The sequence below is a fragment of the Rattus norvegicus genome, chromosome 4 (genome assembly GCF_021556685.1).
Source record: "Rattus norvegicus strain SHRSP/BbbUtx chromosome 4, alternate assembly SHRSP_T2T, whole genome shotgun sequence".
Taxonomy (NCBI): domain Eukaryota; kingdom Metazoa; phylum Chordata; class Mammalia; order Rodentia; family Muridae; genus Rattus; species Rattus norvegicus.
Window position 1 is genome coordinate 24,362,846 of NC_141537.1, and position 20,442 is coordinate 24,383,287.

The window sequence follows — 20,442 nt, forward strand, 5'->3', positions numbered from 1 at the left end:
AAGTAGGAACAAAAAGGACTATACAAAGTCTCAACAGAACCAAAAGCTGGTTCTTTGAGAAAATCATTAAGATAGATAAACCATTAGCCAGACTAACCAGAGGACACAGAGAGTGTGTCCAAATTAACAAAATCAGACATGAAAAGGGGGACATAACTACAGAATCAGAGGAAATTCAAAAAATCATCAGATCCTACTACAAAAACCTATATTCAACAAAACTTGAACATCTGCAGGAAATGTACAATTTCCTAGACAATACCAGGTACCAACATTAAATCAAGAACAGATAAACCATATAAAGAACCCCATAACTCCTAAAGAAATAGAAGCAGTCATTAAAAGTCTCCCAACCAAAAGGAGCCCAAGTCCAGATGGGTTCAGTGCAGAATTCTCTCAGATCTTCATTGAAGACAACTTACCAATACTCTCCAAAGTATTCTACAAAATTGAAACAGATGGAGCGCTATCAAATTCCTTCTATGAATTACTCCAATCCCTAAACCACACAAAGACCCAAAAAAGCAAGAGAACTTCAGACCAATTTTGCTTATGAATATCAATGCAAAAATACTCAATAAAATTCTGGCAAACCGAATCCAAAAACACACCAATATAATCGTGCCTCATGATCAAGTATCAGGCATGCAGGGATGGTTTAATATACAGAAAACCATCAACGTAATCCACTATATAAACAAACTGAAAGATAAAAACCACATGATCATTTCATTAGATGCTGAGAAAACATTTGACAAATTTCAACACCCCTTCACGATAAAAGTCCTAGAAAGAATAGGAATTCAAGGCACATAACTAAACATAGTAAAAGACATATATATATAGCAAACAAGTAGCTAATATTAAACTAAATGAAGAGAAACTTGAAACAATCGCACTAAAATCAGGGACCAGACAAGGTTGCCCACTCTCTCCCTACCTATTCAATATAGGTCTCAAAATTCTAGCCAGAGCAATCAAACAACAAAAGGAGATCAAAGGGATATAACTTGGAAAGGAAGAAGTCAAAATATCACTATTTGCAGATGATATGATAGTATATTTAAGTGATCCCAAAAGTTTCACCAGAGAACTACTACACCTGAAAAACACCTTCAGCAAAGTGGCTGGGTATAAAATTAACTCAAAAAAATCAGTAGCCTTCCTCTACACAAAAGAGTAACAAGCCGAGAAAGAAATTGGGGAAACGACACCCTTCATAATAGTCCCAAATAATATAAAATACCTTGGTGTGACTTTAACCAAGCAAGTGAAATATCTGTATGATAAGAACTTCAAGCCTCTTATGAAAGAAATTGAAGATCTCAAAAGATGGAAAGATCTCCCATGCTCATAGATTGGCAGGATTAATATAGTAAAAATGGCCATTTTACCAAAAGTGATCTACAGATTCAATGCAATCCCCATCAAAACACCAATCCAATTCTTCAAAGAGTTAGACAGAACAATTTGCAAATTCATCTGGAGTAACAAAAAACCCAGCATAGCTGAAACTATCCTCAACAATAAAAGGACTTCCGGGGGAATCACTATCCCTGAACTGAAGCAGTATTAAAGAGCAATAGAGAAAAAAACTGTATGGTTTTGGTACAGGGACAAGCAGATGGACAAGTGGAATAGAACTGAAGACCGAGAAATGAACCGACACACCTCTGGTGCCTTGATTTTTGACAAAGGAGCCAAAACCATCCAATGGAAAAAGGATAGCATTTTCAGCAAATGGTGCTGGTTCAACTGGAAGTCAACATGTAAAAGAATCCAGATCAATCCATTCTTATCACCCTGTACAAAGGTTAAGTCCAAATGGATCAAGGACCTCCACATCAAACCAGATACACTCAAACTAAGATCAGAAAAAGTGGGGAAGATTTTTGAACACATGGGCACTGGAGAAAATTTCCTGAACAAAACACTAATGGCTTATGCTCTAAGATCAAGAATCAACAAATGAGATCACCTAAAACTACAAATCTTTGTAAGGCAAACGACACTGTTGTTAGGACAAAACGGCAACCAACAGATTGGGAAAAGATCTTTACCAATCCTACAACAGAGAGGGCTTATATCCAAAATACACAAAGAACTCAAGAAGTTAGACTGCAAATAACACTATCAAAAAAAGGTTTCAGAGCTAAACAAAGAAGTCACAGCTGAGGAATGCAGAATGGCTGAGAAGCACCTAAAGAAATGTTCAGCATCTTTAGTCATAAGAGAAATGCAAATCAAAACAGCCCTGTGATTCCACCTCACACCAGTCAGAATGGCTAAAATCAAACACTCAGGCAACAGCAGATGTTGGCGAGGATGTGGAGAAAGAGGAACACTCCTCCATTGTTGGTGGGATTGCAGACTGGTATACCCATTCTGGAAATCAGTCTGGAGGTTCCTCAGAAAATTGGACATTGAACTACCTGAGGACCCAGCTATACCTCTCTTGGACATATACCCAAAAGATCCTCCAAAATATAACAAAGACACATGTTCCACTGTGTTCATAGCAGCCTTATTTATAATAGCCAGAAGCTGGAAAGAACCCAGATGCCCTTCAACAGAGGAATGGATACAGAAAATGTGGTACATCTACACAATGGAATACTACTCCACTATCAAAAACAATGACTTTATGAAATTCATATGCAAATGGATGGAACTGGAAAATATCCTGAGTGAGGTAACCCAATCACAGAAAAACACACATGGTATGCACTCACTGATAAGGTGATATTAGCCCAAATGCTCGAATAACCCTAGATGCACAGAACTCGTGAAACTCAAGAAGGATGACCAAAATGTGAAAGCTTCACTCCTTCTTTAAAAGGGGAAGAAGAATACCCTTGGTAGGGAATAGGAGGCAAAGTTTAGAACAGCCTTAGGAGGAACACCCATTCATAGCTTGCTCTACTTGTGACCCATACATATACAGCCACCAAACTAGATAAGATGAATGATGCAAAGAAGTGCAGGCTGACAGGAACCAGATATAGATCTCTACTGAGAGACACAGCCAGAATTTGGCAAATACATAGGCAAATGCTTGCAGCAAACCACTGAACTGAGAACGGAATCCCCCTTTAAAGAATCAAAGTAAGGACTGAAAGAGTTTGAAGGGGCTTGAGACCCCATATGAGCAACAATGCCAACCAACCAGGGCTTCCAGGGACTAAGCCACTACCCAAAGACTATACATGGACTGACCCTTGACTCCAACCGTATAGGAAGCAATGAATAGCCTAGTAAGGACACCAATGGAAAGGGAAGCCCTTGGTCCTGTGAAGACTGAACTCCAGTGAATGGGATTGTTGGGGGGAGGTTGGGAATGGGAGAAAGATGTGAAAGGGAATACTCATATAGAAGGGGAGGGGGAGGGGTTTGGGGGGATTGTTGCCTGGTAACTGGGAAAAATAGTAACATTTGAAATGTAAATAAGAAATAAGAAATATCCAATTTAATAAAGATTGAGAAAAATATAAATTTGAGGCTGAAGTGAAAAAGAAAAAGAAAAGAAAAGAAAAAACTTCCCAGCACATTTCATCTCAGTGATACTGGTATCTTCTTTATCACTACTAATTTGGTAGCTCCAGTTGATCAGCATCAACATACCCAGTAACTCAAAGGGTTAGTTTAGTAGTTCTGGTATCTTGTTAATCACAGCTGATTCTTTAGCCTCAACTAACCAAAACCACAGAATATTCACAATCAAAACAACATGGCTCTGAAAAGAATCTTTAATCTTCCCTCTGGAATTTCACAAGCCAGGCCTCCATCTTCTGCTCTGTTCTCCACATTATCTTCCAAACTCCTACAGAACATCCCACAGAGCTCTTAACATCCCAATGGCTCTTCTAGCTCAAAGTTCCAAAGTCCTTCCACAATCCTGCCCCAAAACGTGATCAGATTGTCACAGAAATACCCCATTCCTGGTGTCAATTTGTCTTCTATTCCTGAACAAACATCATGACCAAGAAGCAAGTTGGGGAGGAAAGGGTTTATTCAGCTTACACTTCCAAGTTGCTGTTCATCACCAAAGGAAGTAAGGACTGGAACTCAAGCATGTCAGGAAGTAGGAGCTGATGCAGAGCCCATGGAGGGATATTACTTTATTGGCTTGCTCTCACTTGCTCTCTTATAGCACCCAAGAGTACCAGTCCAGGGACAGCACAATGCACAAGGGGCTGGGTGCTCCCCCCTTAATCAGTAGTTGAGAAAATGCCTTACAGCTGGGTCTTGTGGAGGCATTTCCTCAGCTGAGCCTCTGTGGTAACTTTGTCTTGTGTCAAGTTGACACACAAAACCAATCGTACAGTGTATAAAAAACATTACTGTAATAGCTTCCTAAAATACATACATATACATATGTATATACATATATATGTAATGAGTTTAAATGAGCTTATCCTTTCTGAGACACTATAGGATCTGAAATTAAAAAGCCCAATAATTTCTTTTCAAGTTAATGGCCAGTGTTATTCAGACTCCTACCCCAAACACAACAAGGTATGCCTATTTTTTTCTAGTTACTTCCCAGATCTGTGTTCAAAGACTCTGTAATCCTCAAAGTTGAAACTAATGTCTGATTCTGTTAACTAGGGCAGCCTAAGTCATAAGCCCTAAAGAAAAATCTAATATTATTTTCTGTTTTACAGGGATAGTAGTAAATTATCCTCAACGATTTTTATTTTTAGATCCACAAATCTAAATATAGCTTTATTTAGATCTGTGGATCTAAAAATAAAGTCCCCATCAACATTATCAGAGAAACATTTTGGAGAGGATAGTCATCAATACAAAGCCATTATACAGAAAACAAGAGATGGTGAAGTTTCCAGTTTTGTTTTGTGTTTTTAATTGGATATTTTATTTACTTACATTTCAAATGTCATCCCCTTTCCTGGTTTCCCCTCTGGAAACCCCCTATACCATCTCACCTTCCCCTGCTTCTGAGAGGGTGTTCTCCCACCCACTGACCCAGCCACTCCCACCTCTTTGCCTTGGTATTCCCCTACATTGGGGCATAGAGCATTTAAAGTACCAAGGTCCTCTCTTCCCACTGATGCTTGACAAAGCCATCCTCTTCTACATATGTGACTGGAGCTATGGGTTGCTTCACCCTTTGGCTGGTGGTCTAGTCCCTTGGAGTTCCCAGTTTTAAATGTAACATCTAAACTGCATCCCTCTCGTCAAGTTTCAGACATTATCATGGAAGAGAGGATGAAACTATTGCAGGATCCAGTAATCTTTGATATTTTCTGTAAAGCAATGTTTTTAGGACATGACAGGGACATTGCATACACTGAATGGCTGTGGTTGTGACTGCATTCTTAAGGCTTGCATTAGCCAAGGCATCTAGATTCCCAGCCTGGATCACGGAGAAGCTCATGAAGTCTACCACCGTGGCCAAGGAGCTATTGATAGTTAATGGCTACTTGGAAAGCATTAGTGGGTTTCATTCAGGGTTTTCTTGTAGAATCCCAAGAGGCTACATATTTATACACAGATAATACAAGGCATATTTAATAGATGTAAATAGAGACAGAGACTCAGAAACACACAAGAGTGAGACAGAGACAAAGACAGACAGGAGCAAAGACACAGAGCAGGTGAAATTAGGGAAAGGAACAAGGTTAAGAAAGGAACAGAAAGGGAGGATTGGGGGTAGACTTGATTGAAATACCTTATATTCATGTATAAATTGCCAAACATTAAAAAAATAGTCAATAAGACAGTTCCAACTAAGATTACCCCTAAAAACAGTATGGCTTGACTGAATTTCTTTGTGTTATTGTTTATTAACTATAATACTATAGCACTGAAAATAGATCATTTTGACTTCAGTAAGTTGTCCTTAAATTGCCAAGTAGCATATATTTATATGTGGGTGATTAGAAGATTATTTTTTAACTTTTCTGTTTTTAGATGACTATCCTATGAAGGACTTTGCAACCTTGGCATGCCTCACATTTAGGGTCAGAAATTTTGTTGGAGAAGGTCACGTAATGCTTTACAAGATGTTCAGCAACAACCCTGACCTCAATATACTGAATGATAGTGCTCACAGCAGAGATGACAATCAAAATGTCTGTATACATTGCCCAGTGTCTCCTCAAGGGTAAATTTGCCTCTGTTCCCATTAAGACTACTATGGTAGTAAATAAGCTATCAAGTAAACTTACTGTATTGAGCAGTTAGAAAATATCAAGTAGCAATTTTCATTAAGATGAAATGTTTTTTTTAAATTTGACGAAGCAATATTACAGTTCACTTTTCTGAACTTCTCTAACATAACATTGTTATTCTATAAGTAGACTTGAAATGATGTTTGGTAAAAAGAAGATATGAATTACTAATTGATTTTTAGTAGATAAACTATTAACTATGGGCCACACATTAAGAGGAACTAAAACTCAACATGGTAATCATTGATTGATTGAGTGAGTGACTGATTTTTGTTGCTGTGACAAAACACTCTGACAAAAAGCAACATAAAAGAAGAAAGGATTTGTTTGGCTTATACAACAAGGTCATTATCCATCATGAGAGATGTTGGGCTGTGAACTGAGAAAACCATGGAGGATTGCTGCTCATTGGCAGATACTCAGATAATGTTCTGATATAAGAGTGGCCTTCACACCTAGAGATAGCACCACTGTAGTATCACCGTCATCAGTGGACAAAGCAACAGGTCAATTGATGTTCTCTAAGTTAATATTCCCTTTCCCAGATGATTTTGGTTGTTTCCAACTGATAAGAAAAATTAATTCACACAACTGCAGCAGGGGCTTACCTTAACAATATCGTCTGCTTGTGGATTCTGCTCCCCTAATTAGGCTGCCTTGACCCACCTTAGTGGGAAAGGATGTACCTAGTTCTGCACTGACTTGAGGTGCCAGAATTCATTCTGCAATAAAACCAATATCAGGTGTTTCCTAAATTCTTTCTGAAACAACACTTTTCTTGTTTTTTTTTTTTTTGTTTTTTTTTTTGTTTGTTTGTTTGTTTTTTTTCCGGAGCTGGGGACCGAACCCAGGGCCTTGCAGTTGCTAGGCAAGCGCTCTACCACTGAGCTAAATCCCCAACCCCACAACACTTTTCTTTCACTTTTTCTGTGAAAAACCTACAAGAGTTTTTCATAAAACAATTGTTGCTTAGACATAGCCAACAAGTTAAATAAAGACTGTGAAGATGTAAAATATTTTTACTTTTCCAGTCCATGCCAAGAAATTGCCACTAGTGTGAATACCCCCGGAGAAAGGGGCTTCCTCTGCCAATGTCCTTTTGTGTACAGAGGACTGAATTGTGAAACTACTACTAATTCCTGTGGAAGGAACACCCGCCAACACGGAGGCACCTGCCATAAAGACCCTGAGTACCTATGTGTATAGTCCCTGCTGGATATTCTGGAAGGTTCTGTGAGACAGATCAGAATGAGTGTGCTTCCAGCTCATACCACAATGGAGGTAATCAGTCCATTCTCATTTTAGACAATGAATTCTGATTCTATTTGTCCTCAGGCTATAAAACCTCTGGAATACTTGCTCTGCATTGATAATCACACACTGTATTTGCCAAGAGAAGAGGAACAATTCAGCAAAGCTTATTTTCTCCCTTCAGTATCAGGCCTCCTGGTAAGTATCTGAGGTTGAGCTCATACTGTTCTAGTACTACATATGTGTGCTTCTTACTTTTGGCTCAAACTACTCAATGATGAAGGAGAACTCCTTTATCATAGTTAAAAACATCATTAGATGGAGCTCAGGGCATCTTGTATAAGAGTTGTGGAAAGGATTGAGGAACCAGACAGAATAGGAACTCCACAAGAAGACTGAGAGAGTCAGCTAACTTGGAACCTTGGGGGCTCCCAGAGACTGAACCACCAACCAAAGAGCATACAATGGCTGGTGAAATAGTTGTGTAGCTTGGTCTCTATGTGGCTACCCCAACAATTGGAGTGGGACTTACTCTGATTCTATTGCATGATTTTGGAGTTGTTTCTCTAACTGGGCTGCCAGATCTGGCCTCAGTGGGAGAGGATGTGCAAGATCCTGCAGTGATTTGAGGTAATAGAGTGCATTGGTACACAGGTGGGGACCTTCTCCTTCTCAGAGGTGAAGGGGAAAAGCGCTGGGAGGAGGGGCCCTGTACGGTAGACACTGGGAGGAGGAGGGTTGGAATTGTGATATAAAGAAAATAGACTAATTAATGAAAAAAACTAATCAATAGGATCAATGAGATCATGTCATAAACAAAGGCAAGAAAGAGGAAGTGGATTCTGGCTATATTGATGTGGGCCAAATTTAAAGGGAAGTGTCTCAAGAGAGTGATTCTAGTTTTCAAACATCTTCGATAGCATGTAGAATACAAGCAAATTCATTTTTAGATTCAGCACATGGAAATCTTTTATGCTATTAAAATTTTGATGTCTTCCTGTGAGCAGATGTTCAAAGTAAGTTGTTTTTCTTTGTTTATATTTTTGTCTTTGTTGCTGGATTCTTTTTTGTTAGTTTGCTTGTTTGGTAGCAAACTTTATTGATGATATTCAAGTGAGTAGGGAGGGCTTTCTAGGTCCTTCTTGTTATTATGGGTATCTGGGACAGAAGTTGTGTGTAAGATGCTCAGTGATGGGGGTTTTGCTGGGACAGGGACTCATCAGCAACCTAGGGCCTCTCCTTTGCTCTCAGTGTCCTTACTGGGGTAGGTGGTCCAGGGTTTTTTATTCCTTGGAGGCCACATATCCCATGAGGTTCACCACACTGTTGCTGGAGCCATACTTATTGTAATACCAGGAAATGAACTTTGCAACGTTGTCATTGAGATCAATACCAGCCCCAACATCAAAGGTAGAAGAGTGCAAGTTGCTTATGAAGTCATAGGAGACAACCTAGTCTTCAGTGCAGCCCTGGATGCCCTTTAGTGGATATTGCAGTGCCTGCTTCACCACCTTCTTGTTGTCATCATACTTGGCAGGTTTCTCCTTGTGGAATGTCAGATCCACAACAGATATGCAAAAGGTCATGCCAGTAAGCTTCCCATTCAGCTCTGGGATGGTCCTGCCCACAGCCTTGGCAGCACTAGTAGATAAAGGGATAGTGTTCTGGGAAGCCCCATGGCCATCACACCACAGCTCACCAGAGGGACCACCCACAGTCTTCTGAATGACAGTGATGGCATGGATCATGCTCATGAACCTTTCCACAATGACAAAGTTGTCACAGATGACCTTGTTCAGGGGGACTAAGCATTTGGTTGTGCAGGATGCTTTGCTAACAATCTTGAGTATCAGCACTCAAAGGTGTAGAGATTATGACCCTTCTGACTCCACATTTCAAGTGGTCCCCATCCTTCTCTGTGGTGGTGAAGATGGCAGTTTATTCCATGACATACTCAGCACCAGCATCACTCCATTTGATGTTAGCTGGATCTCACTCCTGTAAGATAGTGGTGGGTTTTCTGTTGATGAAAAGCTTCCCATTCTCAGCCTTCACTGTGCCACTAAATTTGCCATGAGTAGAGTCATACTGGAACATGTGAACTATGTAATTGCGGTCAAGGAAGGAAGTTGTCTTCGGTAGCAACAATATCCACTTTGCCAAGTACAGAGCTGAAGGCAGCCCTATTGACCAAGCACCCAATACAGTCAGGTCTGTTCACACTGACCCTTCATCTTCTTGTCTATAGGATGTGGCTAGCATGACATGAGAAGATGCGGCTGTCTCCAGAACAGGGAGAAGCAGATAATCTAAAGAGATGTGTGTGTGTGTGTGTGTGTGTGTGTGTGTGTGTGTGTGTGTATGCAAGCACACACGCACACACACACATACTTGAACTCACATACACATGCATGCACACACACAGATGCCCAAAGCTTTAATATTTTGTCTTAAAGGAAAGGAAGAAAAAGTAGTTTATAGAGATGAAGTGGACTGATTGAAATGATTCTATAAGACAAGGAAACATTCACTTGAATAGATGGCCCAGAAAGCAGAAAAATTAAGTAAGCTAGAATGAGAATAATGTAATAATGTTTTAACGGTTACAATGGAGTTCTTCTTCATCGTGGAGTAGTTTGAGCTGAAAGCAAGAAGCACCCATATTCAGTACTAGAAGAAAACAGTGTGGGTTCAGCTCCGGGTATTTATCAGGAGGCCTGATGCTAAGTGGAGACGATATGCTTTGCTGAGTTTTTTCTTCTATTGGAAAATACAGTGTGTGATTATTAATGCAAAACAAGGATGGTAGAGGTTTTGATGGCCTGAGGACAAGAGGAATCAGAAATTAGTGTCTGCAAAGGAAGAACCAACTGACTAGAGACCCCAGAAGCTACCTTATGGTGTATATTGTTTAGCTTCTACTGCAGTCACGATTCTGTTTATCAGCAGCCACTTGAGACTTCAATGAAAGTCTCATTTGGAGTGAGTGAAATCAGGAAACACAGTGAAAATGGGAAGCCATCATTCCTAAGGACTAGAGAAGTTGGACCTATCTTGGTTAAGGGCAGTCACATGGCTGTCAGCTCAGCCATCTCTGTTATGGGAACTCATAGTTTGATTAAAAGCACTACTTTGATTAAAAGCAGCAACATCTCACATGAGCAGACCAAAGAAGCAAGTCTCCAAATCTACTTTGAAATAGAGATAATGTTTTTGCATGACTTTTGTTCTCTCTTGATAAATCTTTTAAAATCACTAACATAAAAATATGTTTAGCCTTATTTTTCCTAATGTTATTACACTACAATATAGCCTTGAAATTTTAGAAGCTACAGATTTTTTGTAACAATGCACCACCTAAAGGTCAAAAATTTACAGTCTCTTTATGGAATATGTTTATAGATTAGATTATGTTTAGTATCGAAACATCATTTTGATACTAAAAGCTTTTCAACCCAAAACTGCGAATGTTTACCAAGACTCTAATATGACACAAATATGTTATCTATTACATTTTCTACAATATAGATTTCAAAACAAATAATTTAATATTTCTAAAATGTATCTTCTTGTAGACTTAATAAGGATTCTTCACTCAGACCCACCTCTCTTGTGTCAAATGGACAGGTAAGTCAATTATCTAAGTTTGTCTATTCTTACAGGGTAAGGTTCATCCTGTAGTTTCAGACTCCCCTCCCCCATCTACGAAGACCATGTACATCTAAGAATTTTTTTCTTCCTAATCCACTTAACTTTACTTTTAGCCTCTAATGCTCATTTATGTTTCAGCATCTTGTCAAGTCCAGGATTTTACTCAAAATCTGTATCCAGGACAGCTCCAGAGAAGCTACCCACAGGTGCTCCAGTCTACCTTCATAGACACTCTAACTGGGACTACACTTTCCTACCTGCAGATATTCTCACAGATACCGGAAAGCAATGAAACAGCCAACTCTCCGAAAAGTTGGCCATCATCCCAATTTTCTTAGGGTCCCGAAAGATGACATTTCACTCAGTCTGCAGAAAGTAGTTTAAATAACAGGCTAACCTTACTCCACCATCACACCTTCCTAGTTTCTCATTGTTAATTAAACAGGAAAGGAGGACTCTCAGCTTACAGGCCATTCTGCTAGGCTTCTTCCAGGACATAGTAATGGCTTGTATCATCATTTCCTTACTTGCTACCCACCAAATGCAGGTGGCGTGGTGTCTAAAATGACTGATGGCTTGCCACCCCAGCTCTCTTTCTCTCTCTCTCTCTCTCTCTCTCTCTCTCTCTCTCTCTCTCTCTCTTTCAATGTGTTCCTGGCTGGCCTCTCTTTCTTTCCTTTTTTGTTTTACTTTTACTACCCTTATAGCTCTGCTTCCTTCTGTCTGCCTCTACCTCTTCTGAATGTCCTCACTCCCCTCCTTTCCACTAAATAAACCTCACTTATACCAGGACTATAGCATGGCATGATTTCTTTGCATGGACCCTCCAGGTCCTCCCACCCAAATGCATACCACATTACATTTCAAAGTACTGTATATAGAGTTGCAGTGCTAACCACTTTTTATTAGACAGCCACTCAAAGACTCATCTCTGGGGGTGAATAATACTGCATTTTTGGCAGGCATTAAATTTCAGTAGTTCTTTGATGGGTCCATGGGAGAGGTTTTTCCTCTGCCTTTGTTTCCCTACTGATATTGTCATTGCTTGAATTTAGTTTATTCTAAAGTATATAAATATTCAAATAAGCTAAATGCTGAGGTACATAGTTGAATCTCAGTTTTATTTTGGCACTGACCTCCTCATACACTGTGTCATGAACTTGTCTATACCTGTAACAACAACTCTATTGTAGAGTTTAATCAGTTGTCTATTATCTCCATTTGCTAGTCTAAAATCCCTTACCATCACAAAAGGACAATTTTTAGAAAAACTCACATCCGTGTCCTCAGAATCTTACTTTGTGCTTCCCTTGGTGATCTATGTCAAATGAACCTAGACAAGGTATATGAGGCAATTTATAGGAGATAGACTGAAAAGTGGCACACTTATAACAGATAAAAGAAGGCAGTGGACAAAGAGGTGACTGGGATGGACTTGACAGAGTTAAGACGATAGCAAAACATGTTGCTGATGCTTATATGTGATAAATTTTATTTCAATTCTAAAGTCTCTGGAACATGCTGCTTTCCTGATGGTCTTTGTCCTCTACATGAAACTGAGTCTTTTTTCTTTAGCAGGAAGTTTCTTACCACACAGCAGCAGTAACAAGAGCAACAACAACAGCATCAACAACAGCACGTGCACGCACACACACACACACACACACACACACACAAAGATGATACTGATAATAAGTAGTCATTAAGTAAGCTAATTTTTTTTAGAAATAAAGGATCCCATTTTTATTACTAACTAAAGGAAGTCAGTTATAAAGTTTATCTCTTTTTCTCCCCTCTTCTCTTTCTTTCTGCCTCACTCCTTTTATTTCTTCTTTATCACTTTGATTCTCAGTATCCTTCAAGGTTAGCTGTCATTCTTCAGGAAAACTACAGCTTTTCAGAATTCATCAGTGTTCTAAACAAAACTCACAATGTCAGGTCTAAGCCTTGATCTATAAAACAAACTCAGTCTGTGGCAGTCCATAGCTAATTACTGTGATCACCCAATTAGTGTGATCAGCAAGATAACTGGCTTGCCTACTTTTTAAAAAGGAAAAGTAAGAGGTTTCAGCCTGAAGCTAGATTCCTTGCTTAATCTATGGCCGTGAAAGCCAAAAATTGCTATCCTCTTACATTATTATGAGAAATGAAGCTTCAAACCAGGGAGATATCTTAAGTCTAAACTGGTAAGATTTCAGAGACTTAAAGGTGCTCATTAGCATAACAAAAGATGATTAAGAAGTATGTTGTGTTTTTCAAATTTTCTTCTCTTTGAAAGTAGAAGTTTGTTTTCTTCTTTTCTTTTTTTACAGAGTAGCTACTTGGGCGAACTGACTAACTTGGATCTCATGTTGCTGGTATATGAGTGAAGTCTAGAGTTGTGGAGGAGCCAGGTCTCTACATACTATGAATTATTTAGAAATCTGTGGTGGATTCATTGTGAGGCCATTGACATTATCAGACAACAGTTAAAATATCTGCATTGGATCTTTTTCTGTAATACTTATCAGATGTCAAGAAAAATTTTCTCTAGAATCCTCTAAGTGAGCATTTTTATTGGCTCTATCAAAGACAAAGTAGCAACCATAAATCTTTTCACTAAAATAAGATACATAGATATTGGAAAGTTACAAACATTTAGGGTAGCCAGGAAGCAATCCATTATTGACTGTAGACAGCAGGCTTAGCTTCTGGGATGCTGACTGAAGAACTAGACCAGCCTTTCTTCTCTGTCACCATTGAAAAATCAATGTGGTTCAGATATCTAATGTAGGTGAGAGGCAGACACTATCATTATGCTAATCCATTGATATGAGAATTCAGAGCTTTAACTCTCAAGATCTTTTGTAGGCTCTGGAAGGCACATTTACATGTTAAAGCACACACAGATGGACAGAAACACACACACACACACACACACACATACACACACACACACACACCTACTTTAAGTCAATTGACACATCATACTGTGATTAAGGATTCCTTTCAGGAGCAGTGAAAATTGGGACACTGAAGTCATCTCTGGCAGAACTTTAAGCTACATTAAGAAAACCTCCTAAAATCTGTAGAACATCAAGCCATGGCACTGATAATGCATGCATAATGAAAATTATGTATTGCTCCAATTTTGAAATAAGTATAGAATGTAAAACTGAGACATGTGAAATATTGGGGAGAATGCATAAGAAGGCATAAAACCAACGAATATATATATAGTATAATATATGAGGTATAAGGTTGGCACCAAAAAAAGCCATAAAGGCAGTTTGAAAAAGTATAGACATTGTAAAAATAAGTATCGATAACCAGTAAAGAAACTTAATGCTAGGAAAGTCTAATTCTCCCTTTCAGCCCTGAAATCATATACTTATGTGCAACACAAACAGACTCAGCAAGTTGTGTTTATATATTTGTGCAGACAAATGCATTCATATATATGCAATATTGCATATATATGTATATAATGGTAATGGCAAAGAAGACCATCAGTTTGAGATGGCACATAGGAAGAATTCAATAGTGCATAGGAGGCGCTGAAGAGAGAACAGGGAAGGGAAAGTAATATAGTTCTATTTTAGTTAAAAATGTGTTATAAAATATTCTTCTCCCCAAAAAATACTAATGTAGGAACTTCTTTAAAAACTAAAATTATGCCTACTGTGACCTAGCTATACTACACTTAAATATATATGTCAACACATTATTAGGATACTTGTATATACATATTTATCATGGCACATAGTATAATGTTATTCACCCCCTAAAAAGAATGAAATTGTGTCACTTGCCAAAATATGGATGACACAGCAACTCAAACTCAGAAAAGCCTGTATTATATGCTATCTCTCATGTCCAGAATGCATATGCACATATAGTCATAATGAATGTAGAAGGTGAACTGCTTCAAAGGAGATGAGAAGCCTGGAGGAGAGGGAAGGAAAGGATAAGAAAAAGTATTCTCTTAAAAAATTAGTCAGTTTTTTTTAATAAAATCATTTATACAATTGAAAAAATGATCAACTGTAATGTAAATTTGTTGAAAGTTTAGTATGATTTAAAAATAGTTATTTCAAAGCAAGAAGTTCTGTGATACAACTGAAGACTTAGGAATAATTTTGCCCCCTGAATAATTAGATATTATGCTTCTAGCTCTTTTACTCCATTCTGCTTGAATGTCAATTGCCCTTTTGACAATCATGATAGAAATCATAGTTCAAAAAATTTCCTCTTCTACTTCCCAAAACAACATGTCCAAAACTTAGGCATTTCTGATGAGAAATGAAGTGTCAATATAAACTGTACAAAAATATGAGAAAGAAAAGAAAGGAGAAAAAGAAAGAAAGGAAGGAAGAAAGATAGATTAAAAGAAAAGCAAAAACAATAGACTTATCTCTAGAAGACAAAATGAAGAGTAAATTTTCAACTCAAACAATAGCTATCATGTGAGGACTTCTATTTTAAGTCACACTTTATTATGTACTAGATAAACGAGTTTAATTAGGTCAAATAACCGCTGACTTTTCCCTTAATATAAAGAGCATAATAAGGTTTTTCCCTCATAAACCTTACATATCTATCAAGATGACAATGTGAGAATGTGTAAAAATACTTCCCTTGTAAAAGTATCATAAGTTTTCCTTTCATTAATAGTACTTTTACCCTGATACATGCTCATTTATTGATACATAATTTCTTAGTAAAGTATAATCATTCAAGGAAATTGTGTTTACTCAGAATTTTCATGATTCCTCTTCTGGAGAGAAGAGGCCAACATGGGCTGTGATTGAAAAAGTCTTACTCAGTAGTTGTGATCTGAGGAGAAGCAGGTAAGAGGAAAGGGGAAAAGCAGGAGGAGGAATGGGAAGCATCCTCCCAAAATGATCAATAGGCAACAGAAATTTCACAGCTGAGTTACAGATGTTACCTGCTTCAGAACTTAATAAGCCCAGAGCAAAGAAAGAAAAAGATCTACATTCATCTTCAAACCTACAAAATGTTTTTTCAAAAGATTTCCTGACTTAAAATTATTAATATCCTATTAATATCCACTTACCAGTGAGTGCATACCATGTGTACTCTTTTGTAACTGGGTTACCTCACTCAGGATGATAATTTCTAATTCCATCCATTTGACTGTGAATTTCATGAAGTCATTGTTTTTCATACCTGAGTAGTACTCCATTGTGTCCTCTCTTGAAGTACATCTGGGTTCTTTCCAGCTTCTGGCTATTTTAAATAAGGCTGCTATGAACATAGTAGAGCATGTATCCTTTTTATATGTTGGAGCATCTTTTGGGTATAGCTGTGTCCTGATGTAGCACTATATCCAATTTTCTGAGGAACCATCAGACTGATTTCCAGAATGGTTGTACCTGCTTGTAATCCCATCAACAATGGAGGAGTGTTCCTCTTTCTCCGCATTCTTACCAGCATCTCTTGTCACCTGAGTTTGTGAGCTTAGCCATTCTGACTGGTGTGAGGTGGAATATCAGGCTTGTTTTGAATTTTTGAATTGCATTTCCCTGATGACTAAGGTTGTTAAACATTTCTTTAGGTGCTTCTCAACCATTCGATATTCTTCAGTAACCAACCAGACACCCCAGAGCTCTCAGGGACTTAACCATCAACCAAAGACTACACATGGAATGACCCATGACTCCAGCTGCATATGTAGCAGAGGATGGGCCTTGTCAGTTATCAATGGGAGAGGCCCTTGTTCCTGTGAAGATTCGATGCCCCAGTGCAGACGAATGCCAGGGCAGGTAGGTGGGAGGGAGTAGATCAGTGGATGGGGGACCACCCTCATAGAAGCAGGAGAAGGGAGGATGGGATAGAGTGTTTCCAGAGGGGAAACTGGCAAAGGGGATAACATTTGAAATGTAAATATTAAAATATCTAATAAAAGAAAAGGAAAAAGAAAGAAAACTATTACTACTAAGTGTGTTAAACTCATTTGGATGTGGACTATATCACCCTTGAAACAAATTTTGATTCAAGAAAAGACAAAACAAAATAAAACCCTGCTATATTGCAATTACGCATTGCAGGAAATAGAATATCAAAATATTTCTTGAAAATATTGACATCTAATAAACTTTCTGATTAGGGAAAGTGAGAAAGTAGTTAATATGTAACCGATTTGCTGACAGAACTAACAGTGCTGCCAGGTAGCAAGGATAGTCATAAGGAAGCATTAAGTGACAGCGGACAAATTAACTGCATTGGACCCCACCTAGGCTGCCAAGACCGCATGTTCACATAAAAAGCTGAAACATCACAAAGGGACTGCACAAGGTGAGGAATCTAAGAGTACTCAGAAGGCAAAAATGTGAACCAAAATGCTGTCTTGTTGCACAAGACTGTGCCATTAACAATGGACACACCAATCCCATAGAAAAGGTTTATGAATCAGCTTAATATTATATGAAACATTATGCTATTTAACAAATAAGGTAATAGTTTATGCTTTTTTGCAATATTTATGTATCTTTAATTTCTGTAAAATTATAGTTGTTATGAGTATAGGAACTATTTGTAATATATGCATAATAAACTATGCCATCTATACTCATGTTTGTATTAACTGAATACTCAAATCACGTTTTATTTCATGTTTATTCAAAAATACTAGTGTTTACAACTATCTTTTCCTAATAAATATTTGCAGAGTATTTAAATAGAAAATATGTGATTAAAACCTTGACAACAATCTCTTAGGAATATAATGCAGATGGTGTCCAAGCTAAATCAAAACTTTAATAACTTGCAAGAAGAAAGTTTAGTAAGCTGGATAGGAGAAATGAATCAATATTCCTGAGATATTGTACACATTCTTACTATTGTAAAAGTTAGTAAATATATTTTGAACAATTTAATATTAATATTGATTTTGTTATAAATGCATGTTAAAAATATGAAGACAAATATCACAGCCGTTAAAATATTTGGAAGGAGCTAAGGCTATTATTCAAATATGTTTTTATTGCCTACATCTTTTAAGTGTCAGATTGTGTTTGATATGGTCAACTAGAATGCAAATGTCATCCAGGCAGCCTCTTGATTAATGAGAAGTCCCAGAACCATAGTCTTTGGTCTTTACTCTTCCAAATATGAAGCACTTGGGGAACTTGGCACATTGAACTTTGGATGATTTCTGGTCATGACAGCATTATCAATGAGAGAAGAAAGTGGAAACACAACAATACATTATCCTGACAAAGACTGCAACTGCAGGGCAAACAGAAATATTCTCATTCCAACTTATTCTGGGTATTAAAAATATTTTTCAGAAAGGACAAAGCATTAGAGGAAAATACAGCTCAAAAATTTGAATTTAATTAAACTTTGGATGATGGGCCAAACAAGTCAAATATACAGGCATGAAGAACATTTTTAATTTTTAATATTGTGAGACCATAGCTACATTATATAATACACAAATTTTACTCAAAATGCCTCATGATACTTTCTCTGATCTTAACATTTTATATAATGATAACATATATCTTATAATTGAAGTATAAGCTTTGCATAGCATATTTAGTTAATGTATAAGAGGTATATGGATTTTTATAATATCTCTTCCATTCGTATCCCTTTCGTGTCGAGACTCAGGTTAGGGTCTCACATTGCATTTTGTCTTCATATTCTATAAGCCGATTTCAGGTTATTACTGTCTTTGTTTCATTGCCTTAACTTGAGGAACTGGGAAGTTTTGCTTAAGATGTCGGTCATTGAGCGCTTGACCTTGGTGCTTATGTGTAGATTAAATATTAAATATTCAGGAAAGATTTTATAGAGGTGGTATGTACTTCTAAGAGCATCAGGTCACTGATTTCACTCGTCATTATTCAAGGTATTAATGACATCTGACTAAAACAGAACCTACCAGGATTCTCCAATTGTCAAGTAAAAATTTATCCATTCTTATGAATAAATGCTTTCTGAAATCTCATTTGAGGCTATATAAATACCCCACCTATGCTTAAAATTGACATCTTAATTGACAATTGTTTATGGGTATTTAGTTTTGCATTACTAATTAGTATTGATATTTGCTGCATTCAACCTCGACCAGCAAGGAAGACACGACCACAGGAGATCGTCTTCAAGCAGTTTTACTCAGGAACCTTGATACAACCTTCTGACTCTCTCTCTCTTCTGGCTCTCTCTCTTCTGACTCTCTCTCCCTCTTCTGACTCTCTCCTTCTGACTCTCTCTCTTCTTCCGGGGAACGCCCTGCACCACACTTAAATAGCTAGCACTGGCCAGTCCTAGCAAGCCACGTGGGTCATGTAGATAGGCTGTCACTATGCAGAAGCTAGTGGGCCAGGCAGACATAGCCAAATAAGGACTTGTTTACTGCAAGGAGCGCTCACCTTTGGGAGGGTGGAAGGCGGAAACCAGCGCCATCTTTGGGGCGTGGCACATCGCAGCTCTCTACAGATATTCATTATTAAGTTTTACTTTCCCCTCTTCCCAGTTTTTCTTTTTTGTTCTGTAGGATATTTTATTATTTTTGAGAATTTCATACAATATATTCTAATCATATTCACTTCTACTTCCCCACCTCCTTCCAGATCCACTTCTACCTTCCTACTCATTCTATGTCCTGTTGTCTTTTTGTTGATGTTATTTTATCTATAAACTCCAATATTTACTGCCCAAATACTCTTAGATGTTATGGATTATAATAAAACATGGTCAACCTACCAGAGGTCATAAGGAAAACTGCGGTCCCTTTTCCAGCAACTATCAAATGTTCACAATTCTTCAGCTGGGGGGTGAGGACCTGTACCCACATCTCCATTTGTATGTTTGAAATTTGTCTGGTTTGAGCTTGAATAGGTCTTAGGCAATCTGCCACAGTATCTCTGAGCTCACTTATATCTCTGCTCTCTTGTGTCTACAATGGATTGCTTCCTTGCAGTTTTCTACTAGCTCTGGCTCTTATAATCATCCAACCCCTCTTCCTTAAAGATCCAAGAACCTTAGAGTCTAGGGCATGATTAAGGCATTATGCAAACTTTACCCTAGAAGATTCTTATTTCAGTGAATAGTATTTAACACAAGGACTCACAACACATCAATGTGCAGAGAATAAGAGACTGAGGAGTGCTTAAAAACCCATGTATTCTCCATAGACATTAATTTCTAGAAGCTTATTTTGTTAGAGCAGAAAAGTAACACCTGGTTAAAAAACTAGAATGTTTGCCCTGATTGAGTAGAGAATTCCCATTCCGGGTGGGTTTTCTTTGGCTAAGAAACCACCGCTTGACAAGTGGTCCCATCTGACATCACACCAAAGAGATAGGAGCACTTTCCTTCTTTCTTTCTTTCTCTC

At 38.0% G+C, this 20,442-nt stretch overlaps 1 protein-coding gene across 1 annotated transcript; it reads right to left on the reverse strand.

The window, feature by feature from the left end:
* Positions 1–8,896: 8,896 nt before the first annotated feature.
* Positions 8,897–19,529, reverse strand: LOC148006237 (glyceraldehyde-3-phosphate dehydrogenase-like). The gene is made up of 3 exons (XM_087659858.1): positions 19,478–19,529; positions 9,442–9,628; positions 8,897–9,278 (listed from the first exon to the last, which is right to left on the reverse strand). The coding sequence occupies exons 1-3, from the start codon at positions 19,527–19,529 to the stop codon at positions 8,897–8,899; spliced, it is 621 nt and encodes a 206-aa protein (XP_087515984.1).
* Positions 19,530–20,442: the final 913 nt, after the last annotated feature.

Excerpts from the sequence above, each read along its gene's own strand:
- LOC148006237 (XM_087659858.1), bottom strand. The coding sequence starts at position 19,529 with ATGTGCCACGCCCCAAAGATGGCGCTGGTTTCCGCCTTCCACCCTCCC. Across the intron at positions 9,629-19,477 it reads CGCCTTCCACCCTCCCAAAG|GGCTGCCTTCAGCTCTGTAC; the intron begins GTGAGCGCTCCT and ends CTTGGTCAATAG. Across the intron at positions 9,279-9,441 it reads CCCACCACTATCTTACAGGA|CAAAGCATCCTGCACAACCA; the intron begins GTGAGATCCAGC and ends CAAGATTGTTAG.